This window comes from Aulonocara sp. 'chitande type north' Nkhata Bay, linkage group LG5, assembly GCF_057382095.1.
Source record: "Aulonocara sp. 'chitande type north' Nkhata Bay isolate Kocher_YH1m ecotype deep benthic linkage group LG5, A_spYH_male_GT1.1, whole genome shotgun sequence".
Lineage (NCBI taxonomy): Eukaryota > Metazoa > Chordata > Actinopteri > Cichliformes > Cichlidae > Aulonocara > Aulonocara sp. 'chitande type north' Nkhata Bay.
Window position 1 is genome coordinate 2095900 of NC_141348.1, and position 13321 is coordinate 2109220.

General features: G+C 39.2%; 1 protein-coding gene across 1 annotated transcript; it reads left to right on the forward strand.

The window, feature by feature from the left end:
- Positions 1-677: 677 nt before the first annotated feature.
- LOC147329633 (uncharacterized) lies at positions 678-13229 on the forward strand. The gene is made up of 5 exons (XM_086290838.1): positions 678-731; positions 10883-11014; positions 11099-11191; positions 11955-12056; positions 13157-13229. Exons 2-5 carry the CDS (start codon positions 10926-10928, stop codon positions 13227-13229), a joined length of 357 nt encoding a protein of 118 aa, XP_086146964.1. The 5' UTR covers positions 678-731; positions 10883-10925.
- Positions 13230-13321: the final 92 nt, after the last annotated feature.

Here is a 13321-nt window from a genome sequence, read left to right on the forward strand (position 1 = left end):
GCCAGTGTGACTAAGTGGAGCTTGTGAGAGTGAGTGGATTGAAGAAAGTGAGGGACTCAGATGTGTCAGTTGGTTTGTCTTTGTTTGTGAGTGTGGAGGAGAGTTAGATTGCTTTGGTTTTAAAGCTAAGTTAAGGATATTCTGAATTTCAATTCAATTTTATTTATATAGCACCAAATCACAACAACAGTTGCCTCAAGGCGCTTTATATTGTACAGTTTAATTTCCAAAACTTGCATATGATCTTCAGTTTGCAGCTGGACTATCACATAGCAGCTGGAGCAGTCTCACATGGAGGCCAGTCCACTGCTGCCACCTGTGGCCAAGTGCCATAGCCTACTACTAGATGAACTTGTGACACACATCTGCAGTAGAGGCTGAGTGGCTGCTCTCACACCTGGAGCATCCAAATCGACCCACAAACACGCTGAAAGATGCAATGCCATCAATGTGGATTGTCAAGACTGAGAGACCTCTTCCCTCTGACCCCTCCCCAAACCCTCAAACCCTCCTACCCACCTCGACATATAAACTCTGTGTGGCTTCACGTGTTCTGTTGATGTTTACATGATCGAAATAACTTGAACACAAACACAAACAAAGAGGAAGACCGCACCGGAAGGAAACAACTACAAGTCCCAGCATCCTCTGTGTTTAGGGAGCAGCAGTGAAAGTGAAAGTATTGAGCCTCCGTTCAGAGCAGCAGCAGGAGGAAGGTGGAGCTGAGGCAGGTGAGTGTTTACATGAATATGTTTCTTCTTATGACATAAAATAATTCCACGCTGTTCGTGTCTGTGGGTGAAATGTGAGGCCGGTCGGCTCCTCTGAGCGCTGGTTTCCTGTAAGTAGAGAGGAAGTGAGTTTAGCTGAGCCTCCGTTTAGTGTGAGAGAGCAGGAGGAGAGTGAGAGCTGTGCTGAGGCAGGGTGAGTGTTAACACCGCTCTGACATTACTGTCTCTCTGTGGCGGGAACAACAGGCTCCGTCAGTGGAGGCAAAAATAATCAGACTTTGGTTTTTCAAAGGAAACAACTTTATGTCGGAAGTTCCCGCACGCTCATTGGATAACGATGTGTCAATCTCAAGTTATTAGCCAATGAGCGTGCGGATTCACAGAAAGACCCGCCTTTATCACGGGACTTTAAAAACTACAATGGCAACAGGCTGACGTCATGAAACTGTGACGTTTGAGCCACTTCCTGTTCTCAGTCCCAGCGTCCTGATCACCGAGGTTTCTGTTGCTCTGATATCTGATATTGATTATATTGGTAAACAGGCTGTAGCATAAACATCAGGTCTGTTCTGAAAACTGGCTTTATTTTTTCAAAGTAAGGGAATATCTATGGTCTCATTTAGGTGTTATTTTGGTACTTTACACATCACACAGTTTCAACAACTCCTTATATGGTACAAGTTCCTCTTTTCTGTCTGGCTTCCTGTATTTATTAATATACTTGTATATTTCTACACTAACTTCCTGTTTTTCAGTCTGGCTGAGCACTTAGTTTGTGAGTCAAAAGTGGCCTTGCTTTACAAACCTTCATTATTAAAGTACATAAAACAATATAATCAGAAAATAAGCACTAAGAATATATTAATTACATGACAGTTCTCCCCCTTTTGGTGTTTTCTAAGAAACACACATAATTCCTAATTTATCCCATTAAGTTTACTTGCATGTTAAAAGGCTAAAATATAACAAAAGAGATTATTAAATTAAATGAAACCTTTCAATTGTTCAACCTTATCTGTCCCCTCAACAGGTTGTATGTTTGCAATGTTTCCTTATTATTTTGTCATAATTACTTCTATCCACAACAAATAAATCAAGCTCTAAGACAGCACCTGTGAAATGTGAAATGTCCTAAATCTACTTCCTACACCCCCTTTTTTACCCAGAATCCCAGTTTAAACCCACTCCTGACTTCTCTCAGTGCTCACTGTAAACTCCAAACAGATACAATTAGCTTTTTCTGGTAAAAGGTCCTAGATTATTTTGTCAAATCTTTGGAAACATCCTCTATAGAGTTAACCCATTTCATCTTCAAAACGTAGTCCTGGTTTCTTCGCCCCCTTTAACGGGTAGAGCATATCCGGCCTGAAGACTGTGTTTGGGCAATTTACATAACATAGAAATCCTACAACTATTCAATCTAAACAACAAATTTTCTGAATCTGGGCGATTCTCTGTGCTTCTTTTGAGTCCCCCTTTCTGATGGTTGGTTCCTGGATTCTCGCTCTGGTCCTGAAATCTTCTCCTGTAAAGGATAGAAAACAAAATGCCTCTCTCTGCTACGCCTCAATAATCTACTGTGTTCATCTATTGTTCTCTTAATTATTCAAAGTTGGTTCAAAATATCATGTTCTGGGCTCTACCCTTTATATTAACTTTACTTAATCTTTACTTAATCTCAATGTTCTTTATGTGTGTGAGCAACACTTTTAGTTTTATTAAACACACCCAGGGCCAGATATACACCATCACCATATCAGCATAAATCTCCGCTAGAAAGCACACTCCAAATTTTTGTCTATCAGGGTTTACGCTTCTTTTTGCTTCAAGCAGATACATAACATGCAAAAGTTACAGCTAATGACAGTTAGACAAGTTTCCGTTATCTGCAACATTTTTGTTTCAAGCGTCTCGCCCCCCCCCACGTTTCCTGTTGACTTATTCATGGCATACTTATCTTTAACACCTTCTGCATCACTAGTTGCTAAGCAAAGATAAAGCAAAATGTGTTTCACCTTTACCCTAGAAAATAAATCTATGTGATGTTTGTGTATGTAAACATGTTATGCATTCATTCACTACACTCGTCATCCCTGCAATATATCAGTTCAGACAGTCACGCTGAACGAAGCTTTTGACCTTCTTAGGGCTGAGTGCTTAACAACTCTTTATGAGCACACGTTGCAATATGTATAAGAAAATGATTATAACTGCTTATTCTAATAAAAATAGATCAAAGAGAAAACAAACATTTTCAATCAGTTAAGCTTAAGAATATAAGCAATTACTCATGCGTCAGTTTTACCGTAGCTAAATTATCAAACACCCAGAAAGTCATAAAATGATCATAAAGCCCCTTATTTCAAATTAAACCCAAAATCCCCCCTTTGACACATTTTATGTGTCAAATAAGCTAAAGACCAGCTACTGAAACTGAAAATGCTTCACCACATCTTAGGAAATTAAAAGAAAAAGGTTAGTCATATTATTTCTCTAAAAACCTCAGCGATTCTCCTCTCGAGTATATTTGCTCCGGACCTGCAAACCTGTGTTTAAATAATAAAATCAGTTTAATTATCATGTTAGATCTTTTGAACTCCTGGCTCCATCCAGAGCCTGCATCCTCGGCACTTCCTAGAAAAAAACCCTGTGTGTTAACCTGAACTTCACATTTCATTACTCAGTTCCCCCCCTGTCCTTCTTTCACTGTGATCCACTCTGTGCTATAAGAAACAAAACTTGAGACAGAACAGTTATCAGTCATGTGCTTCATACAAAATTCATATTTTTAATTTCATGTTGCTCCTCTGAGTGTATGTAATGGTACTTCTTTTAATTTTGACTTTATCAGAGCTAACCAAAATGTGTTTTCTCTCTTTACTTTGCTCCTGTTTTCCTCCAGTACCAGCTAGTATCACCTACCCTTACCGATCGTGCTCTTTTTAATAATTTACTGTTTTAAAGGGAAAAAACCTCAGTTACTTGGACCAGTGTTTGTTATTCCATAACTGTATTTTCAATGTAAGAACTCTACCAATCCCCTATATACTTCCTAAATTTTGCTTTGGTTCTAACTATTTTCCTTCTATAAAATGTCATTGACTTCTACAGTGGCCTGCTTTGGTTAATGGTAACATCAGTAATATCAAACATTTTCTCCCCTTCAGCATTTGGCATTTTCCCAACAATATAATGTGATACCATCATCTAAACCCAGTCAATAAAACAACATTTTCTTAAAGCAAACATCAGCAACCCAAAATTAGCCGCCCAAGGGTCGAGTCTGCAGCTCCACTCTCATGTGAACCTTTCGGTCTCCCTCTCTCTCTTGTGCTCCTGCCAAAAGCAAAGCAAAGCATCCACCCTTTTCTTACCGGCGTCGTGAACTGTTGGTCAACATCTACTCATCCTAACGTTGGTCCAGTCTTTGTCTCAGTGTCAAGTCAGTCAACACTTTAGTCCACATGGTCAGTCCAGTCACACACATCATGCACACGCATTCACACTAGATCTTGCTGATAGTGGAGCCTCACGCGCAAATAATCAGATTCTCCACCCTCATCAATATGAGCTCATTTATTTGTTCTTTCTTTTGTTTTTAGAAAAAGAGTTCTTTATAATCTTTAACTGGATTGACTCGCTGCAATCCTTTTAGACAGGAACTCAAACGCTCATCAGTTCCCACAGGTGACCTTTTCCTCAGCCCATTATAATCATAATCATTGTAATCTGGAAAAGCTCACCTTATATTTGCTCTCACAAAAATGTTTTACAGCGCTGTTAATTCAATCTTGCAGGCCTGCTTAGAACAAAAAATGAGAAATACGAGCTGATTATTAGCTCATCAGAGCACAAAACATCATCACCTGACAGGTTTTCTCTAAGTGCACTGTTACAACTTTAAAAGCCCATTGTAGACATGTCCATGTTTAACCCTTTAAAACCGGTCAGAGCGGGCACGCTCCGTTTTGCGTAACTATTTTTAAATCCCGGTAGCACTGCAACCACATGAGCTAGCGCAATAATTTTTTTTGCATATGAAACCGGAGGAGTTGTACTTACATCTTTTGCCATCAGCTTGTCCTAGGTCACAGTTTCCTTCCAAATATAGCTTTCCAAAAATTGCATAAAAAGCACTTGCAGCAACAAAAACATAATATTCCAGAAACAGGCTTTGCCGATCCGATCAGCTGTTCATAACACTTCCTATCGCATGTCCGCCATGACCTGCCCGAAACCGGAAGTGACGACATTTTTGCGGAAATGTAGTTTTTTACCACCAAGGCCTCATGAGCTTATACTGGTGCTTTTAAAAGTTATCTTTGACTTTATGACTTTCTGTGTCATTTCTGGGATGCTTAGGACTCATATCGCACTGCTGGAAATAGTTTATTTTGATGCATATGCTGCTTTTTTGCAAATTTGCAGTATAATATTTATTTTCGTTTTTCCTGCAGTGAATAGAAATTGGTGTATTTCAAAAATAAAAGTATGAAGACACTCAAAATAAATTTCCTGTGGTGGGAAACTATTTTGTATTTACAGTTTTGAGGGATAAGCCTCTTAAATTTCTCTAACTAGAAATATATCTTAAAAAACAAACGATTTTAAATTTTTTTGTAGTTTATTGCTCTTTTTTGCAATTTATGTAGTTACTATGCACTTAATGCATACATATTATTAAAATTTTGGCTATAATGGTTGTATTGATGTATAGTAACTTGAAATCCTCCCAAAAATGGCTCTACAACATGTAAAAATATAATATAAGCTCTGGCGGACTTGGTTCTATGGTAGGTCTTAAAGGGTTCCTAAAACCCCCTCTATTAAAATAAGAAAAGAAGCCAAACCTGTCAGAATCAACCCATCACTCAAACAACAACCCCAAAAATCTCAATCACAGAAAAGTTTTGCCTCAGGTTCTTCAACGTCCTGACATAATGTTGCTTGTTTCTCCAAATGTAATTCAAATTAATTCGATTTATATTATTGATTAGACTATTGGAAACATAAAGTTTGTGATGGATAAATCAATCGAGAGATACCTTCTGTTTTAGTAAGCAAGATGCGTCCAAAGATGGAGAGGTGTCTTTGCAGCCAGCTATTTAAAATCTGTCAGGTTAGGGCTGTGTGCAGGCAGGAGTGGAAGTAGAAGGACCCAAAGTGCAGACACTCGGAGGTGGAAAGTAACTCAAAACTCAGCTTTTATTGCTGGATGGCAAAAAGTGGCAAACATAACAAAAATCCAAATAAACTTACATGACCAGACAGCCAGAACACACAGCATAAATGAGACTAGATCACAACACAGACACAGAGAAACACAGGGCTTAAATACACAGAGGGAGCAATCAGGGAATGGGTAACAGGAGGGACACACAGCTGGGGCAAATCAGTCCTAACGAGACAAGGGGAAGCAAAACCAGACACATTAACATCAGACATGGACTTTCAAAGTAAAACAGGAAACATAACACAGACTCACAGGCAGGCACTATAACAAAGGGAACAGAGACGTGGGACGAGGGCAGACACAGACACTGACTGGACGTGGGGATACAGCAGACAGGGGAGACAGCAACTATGGAACACAGACAGAAAACCAGAACACTAAAACTCTAATCAAACCCCACCCAGAGAACCTAAACTAAGAATAATCCTAAAACCCATAAAGCAAAGCTAGAATATAATGAAATAACAAAATCAAAGAACCAAAAACACAAAACACTGGGTCAACGACCCAGGGACCCTGACAAAATCTTTTTATATTTCTGGGTAATGTGCTCAAAATTTAGATTTTCTCTATTATTTGTGTTCTTTGACATTATAATACCCAAATATTTAATGTCAGTTTTAATAGCTATGTTAAGAGAGCTACTAGGTCACAATCATGAATAGTTAATAATTCGCATTTTCTAATATTCAGGTACAAACCAGAAGCCTTTGAGAAAAGTGAAATTTCATTCATGTTCTTTAAAAACTGACGATTCCTCATCTAACATTAAAGCGTTTAGATGTTCCAAAAGGTAAAGAAACAGAACTATTGAGTCAGAGTATAATAAAGAAATTAAATCTATGAAGTTTTTTTTACCAAAACCAAAATAGGGTAGAGCTTTTAAAATAAAAGGATGTTCGACCGTATCAAATGCCTTATAAAAGTCTAAAAAAAGAATCACACCATCATCTTCAATTAAGTGATCAGAATCCAGTAGATCTAAAACCAATTTAATATTAATGGTCGTAGATTATCGATTAGTCTTTTATCTTTACCAAGTTTGGGAATAAGGGAGATAAGACCCTGTTTCATTGTCGTTGCTAACATTTCATTACTAATGATTTCGCTAATAGTTTTGAAGAAAAACTCTTTTATTTCTTTCCAGAAGAATTTATAAAAGATTGCAGTCAAGCCGTCCTGACCAGGAGCTTTGTCCATTTTCAGTTTGTTTAAGGCTTGATCTCAGTCATCCAGTGATATATCAGAATCACACATTTCTCTGAATACAGAATCGATTTTTGGAGTATAAGGTTCAATCTGATCAAAAAAACTTAATGAATCAGTAATTAAATATTTTGAGGAGAATAAATTTGAGTAAAATTTATGTTTTTCTTCCGCTATAGTCTTATGATTTGTGCATTCCTCCCCATTTACGATTAATGTATTAATAGATTTCTTTTCTTGCCTCCGTTTCTCCAAATTGTAGAAATATGAAGCACTTTTTCACCTTCTTCTATCCATTTTGCACGAGCTCTAATGTAAGCTCCATGAGCCTTTTTCTTGTATAGATCATCTAATTGAGTAAAGACAACAGGGATTTCTTATCAGCAGTTCCTTCCTCAGCTGACTTTCAAATTCCTTCTGTTGTCTACTTTTCATTTTACTAAACGTAATTGAAAATTCTCTAACTTTAAATGAAAAAATTCCCATCTATGTATGTAATTGCCAATTGTTACGTTGTTGTAAATGTTATGGAGGAGCTCTTTAACTATCTTAACATACCCGTCATCAATTAATAGATCTGCATTAAATTTCCAGTAATCTTTTTTAAATTGCATTTTATTTTCAGGGTTAAGTTTAAAAGTAATAATACTGTGATCTGTCAACGGGGCTGCTGAGATGGAAACATGTGAAACATCTATATAGTAAAGTCGACCCAACCACAGTATGGAACGCCAGGACTGCCATAATGAGTTAATGAAATGCACCATTAAATAATAAATTAAATGTGACAATAATAAATTTAAATTTAAAATAATTAATTAAAATGGGAAATAAATAATTAAATAAATATTTTTTGACACATTTAATTAATTATTTATTTATTTCATGCTTTAATTAATTATTGCCACATTTAAATAATTATTTAATGGTGTATTTAATTCATTCATTTTGGCACAGTTGATTCCTTCAGGTCTCACCATAAATTTATTTTATCTGTCAACCTCACCCATCAAACCCAGGGGGCGGGGTTAACGCTGATCGAGTCAGAACCATTGCTTTGGCCTGGTGGCCATTGTCTTTAGAAGGCGTTTACTGCACACCAACAACTGCCATGTGGAAACTAACAGAACTGAACTTTGAAAAACTCTGTTTGTGTCTCACCAAATACCGTTTTAATATTTTTTAGCCGAGAATGTAGCGGTTTAATCTTCAGATGTCTGGTCGGTTTGTCAAGATACAGCCTCTTTGCAAAAGTGCTTCGATGATTTTGGAGATGTCTGCCCAGCCCAGTCTCACGGCAAAGCGTGGGACAGACCCGCTCGCCTCGCAAGCAATCGAGCTGCTATTACCATCAACAAAGCGCAGGCCGGTACACAGCTGTAATAACCCCCGCTGACACTGACTTCATTTACTGAGGTTATATTTATCGAGTTTTTATCTCCTGATGTTCGTATGTGTCATACGTGTTCCAGTCGCCAATTCTGAATTATAACTAACATTAAAAACATGTTTAAGGAGGAGAGAGAGCAAAAAGATTCGATTAACATCTGATGTTTGGGTTTTTGTTCAATAATCAGCGTGACCTGATAAACGCATAAAAGAAATAACGTTGGTGTTTCCGTCATGTAGTAACTGTTAGGTTTAACTGTACAAAGGTGGTTCGACACTATGAAACACACACAGACTTCATGATGTTCGCCTCATTTTTTTATTGTGAATATTAATCATGAGGGTAAACGGCCCTGTACACCACGGAGCGAGGTCAGCATGTCCACCATATCTTCAGCTCTCTGAGTTAACCCATCAAACTAATCTAACGCTCATCTACAAATAATTCACGGCTCATATCAATATGATTTTACAGAAAATCATCCTTATTACTGCCAACTATTCCAGATACCATCAAATGTTAAAGGAAAATATCAGGATGAGTGTCTGTGAGCTGAGAAGGACGTGAAGCGAGCAGTTTATCCCAGAGCTGAAGCTGCTCTGTGTGCAGAGATGAGCTCAGATTCCTGCTGTGATTGATCAACAGTCACAGAAATGTAGACTTGTAGTTATTACTGCAGTATGGTCACAGCAGATACTGATAAACATGTATTATGAGGATGGATGATCAAGTTTCTCACTCTCTCCTTTAAATCTCAGTTTTTTTCTTCTTCACAGTTTATCTGTTAATTTATTAATGAATAACACTGAAAGAGTTTCTGTTATATTTCCCCTTGAACATCACCTTATTAGGGCGGCATTAGGAAATAGCCCCCCTCCAAAGAATGAATAAATGAATGATGATAATAATAAAATGATTCAAAAGCAGAGCTCAGAGTGGTAGAATGGTCAAACATGGATCCACGGGTGGTTCAACTGCATTTGGTGACGTGACTAAAGCAAATCTTTCAAATAATCCCACCATCAACGGGATGTTGTCTCCTTTACTACGGTTACGTTACTTGGTCACCGTGTGAATTTCTTTGAAATGAACCAAATTCTTTTATTTGTTGGTTGTTGCATATTTAACCTCTACAGTCAGGAACGGAGGAGATGAGGCCTCAACAATGTTGGGTTGTAGCTGTGGTTCAGGTTAGAGTGAGTGTCCATGGAATAAATGTAAGTCAGTGAACTGGAAACATGACTGTGTTCAAACTTTGTTTACCTTTTTATAATGAGTCTAATCAAAGGTGGACAGAAGTATCTCCACTGTGACTTTTCTGTGTCACCATCAGAGCTTCTGCACAGTGTTTCTGGGGCAGATAACATTGCAGCATTATGGAGACATTATGGAGACAAAAAGAAAAGCGTCTGGATTTCTTTAAGTTAAACTTAAAGAAATCCAGACGCTTTTCTTGGACTGTTGGTTTCAGTGTTGAGTCTCATTCACACACTCCCTCAGACTCTTCACACACACTGATTTGCTGACATAAACACACTCTTGTGTGCTTTCTTGGCTTCACACACACACTGAGGACCATCTACAGACTGTGAGCTCCGTCTTCTTTGTCTTTGGAGCCGAACTCTGACAAAGTTAGGAACAAAACTTTCTCCAGCGTGTGAACTTCCCTCCTAGACTCAGTCTGAGCAGTCAGACCACATATTTCTAAAGCAGCACATGAAGGAGTGGCTCACACACACACACAGGTGAAGGAAACAGCTGCAGTATTAAAAACTGCTTCACTGTCTACAAATATATGAACTGAATGTTTCTTTCAGGCTGTAAAAACCTTATTTATCCTCCATTACAGTCCTGCATTCAGAGCATTACTTCTGTTATATTAGTACATGTATTTTATTCTGATGAACACATGAAACTCTGAGCTGGATTGAATCCATTGAATCAGAGTCCAGGACTCAGACTAAACACACTGAATGTGTCCTGAGCTCGGCCGCTGTTCCACAGTAACTGCTGTCAGAGTCACTGTTACTGAGTTAGCTTAGCTAGCAGAGCAGCTAGCAGTTAGAGTATGAACTCTGTAAGCAGTCAGCTCGGTCCTGGACATGGTTACTGACATAAAGCTGCTCTCTGCAGCCATGTTTGACCTGCTGCTTTGTAGGACTACAGTAATGGAGGATTTGGAGGCTGAACTGGGCTCTGTGACACTTTTTGTAGTGAACTGATAAAAGCTGCGTCTCAGATGGATGTTAGTCCAACACATCAGACACGACCTCTGCAGCTCTCAGTTGATGTGCACATGAATGATTTGTGTTTCCTCTGCAGGTGAAGGTAGAAAGTGTGTGTGAGCTGATGTGAATTGAGCAGCATGGATCAGTGTGAGGACAGAGAGGAGGGAGTCCCTCCCTCTAAAAGCACTCTGTGTGGGGAACATGAGAGCCAGACCAAAGCAAAGAGGTGAGATGACCATCTCTAACTGTCCATGACTCTTCTCCATGTCACAGCTCAGCACTCACATCACTGCTCCATCATTATTCACAGGAACCCACCTGGACCTCCACCCAGCTCTGTGTCCTGTAAGAGTGACGTGTCTAAAGATGTCATCAATGATTTTAAAGTCTCTGCTGCAGAGAGGTGAGCTGTTAGTAACAAGGACTCTTTGAGTTAAATGATTTTGATGTTTCCTGGTTTCTAAAATGCATCTCTGTAGCAGAGCAGTGTCTCCAAGGACACACAGGCTCAGCTGTAACTGTCAGTTTATCTGGTTTAAGACACATTTGGACTGAATTGGCTGTTTTTAACTATGTATTTTAATCAGAGGTGTAAATTTAGACCTCACACATCTGGATCCTAAACTATGATAGAAACAGCTGCTAGCAGTGGGTAGTTTGACTTTGATACGCTGCTCTAGAAAGCAAACAAAGGTTTGTGCAGCTCCTCTTCAGAAAAGTGTTCAGAGAGCAGCTGCTGTATTAGACAAAGGCTCGTCGTGTGAGCCCAGATGTGTGTAACAGCTGGATGAAGGAGAACCATCACAGTCGCGTCTCCATCCCGCCTTTATTAATGAACTTCCTGTTGCTTGCAGATGACAGGAACGCAAAGTGTTTGTGCCACGTGATGCTGCAGGATTTGTTAACGTGTCCATGATGGTAACATCTCCTCGTCTAACTGCAAACACATGAGCGCTCCTAACGGCAGCTATCACAGCCACACAGGCAGACTGTGTCTCACTGTTGCATTCAGGGACATTTGTTTTCCTGTAAAAAGCTGAACTCTAATCTAAGAGGACTGTTACTGACAGGAAACAGCTGCATTATCTGCAGTCTGTGTGATCACAGCTGCTTCAATCACTTTATCAGAGAATTGATCATTGAATAAAACATGTTTGTGTCTGCAGAGGTCAGAGGTCACAGTCTGCAGGATCCAGCTGTCCATCTGTGAGGAGTGATAAGTCCAAACATCACCCTCTAAACTTCAGCGGTGAACCTGGACCAACGAGGTCAGAGAACTGTGATGACTCCTTTACATGTTTGTGTTTTCCTGGATAAATATGACCAAAGATTCATTAAAAAGATAAAAATCTTAGACTTTGTCCTGTAGCGCTGTGTGGCAGGCAGGATTGGCCCCAAACACAACAGGATGAAGTCAAAGAGGCAGCTTTATTTCAGCTGTGAACATGCAAACAGCAGAAATAAGAAAACATAACTGTAGGTTTGCAGTGAATGAAGGCTCAGCTCGACGCTCCACTTTGTCCCTCTTTTCCTTCTCCAAACAGCCACATCAGGAGTCTCTCATGGAGTTTTAAAATATTTAATTACAAATGTCCAAAGATGGGTTCAGGATACCTGAATCCACAATTATTAAAGCTAAAATAGTTCACAGGGTTTGGACTTTGTTAGGTGATGAGAGAACATCAAAATGTTTTTTATCTTTAAACAGTATTTTTATCACTTCAGTTGCTCTCACAGCCCTGTTTGTTATTTTACCAGAGCTCTTATGTTTCACTCAGTGCTCCCACCAAACACCTTGGAGGACACATTAGTGTGATTTAGATTTAATTTGTGTAAACACCAGTCACACAAGCTAACCCATGGAGGCAGCAGCAGGCTTTGTGTTTGGTAAAGTCTGTTGGCTTAAACTAAGAGAGTTTAGTTTGTTAGCACAAAGAGCTGTCAGCTAAAGCCCCGAATGCATTTTGAATACAGATGAACTGAGAAAAACACTTTAAAAACAGCAAACAGTCAAACTGACAACATGTTTTTCTGCTGATCATCCACAGCAGTACGTTTAGCATTCATGCTAGCAGCAGGCTATGACTGTCCACTGAGCACCAACACAGGTAGGAGTGAGCAGTGATGAAGCAGGACTGTGGGCAAGTTTGAGCTACAATCCTATTGGCTTCTCAGTTTCTCCAAAGAAAAGGGGAAAAATTCTTGGTGTTGTGAAGATGTGAGTTGGTCTTGTTGTCGTGGGGCTGGAAGGATGCTGGCAGTGAGAGGCTTTTCATACAGTGTTCAGTAACAGAATGAGAAGAAAGCCACTGCACATGAAACAAGGTGCTCGTAGTGTTTGTTTACTGTGTTTGTGCCACAATGTCAGATCAGTTGTAGATTCACATGCAGACTTGTCCAGTGAAACCAATGCAAGTACTGCAGTACAGAGCAAAGACTAAGCAAGCCAGGAGAGCTCTCCAACTTTCTGAAAGTATCAGGATATTTGAGTGATAAGAAAAAGTGGATCATGCAACAATGTCCCTCAGCACAC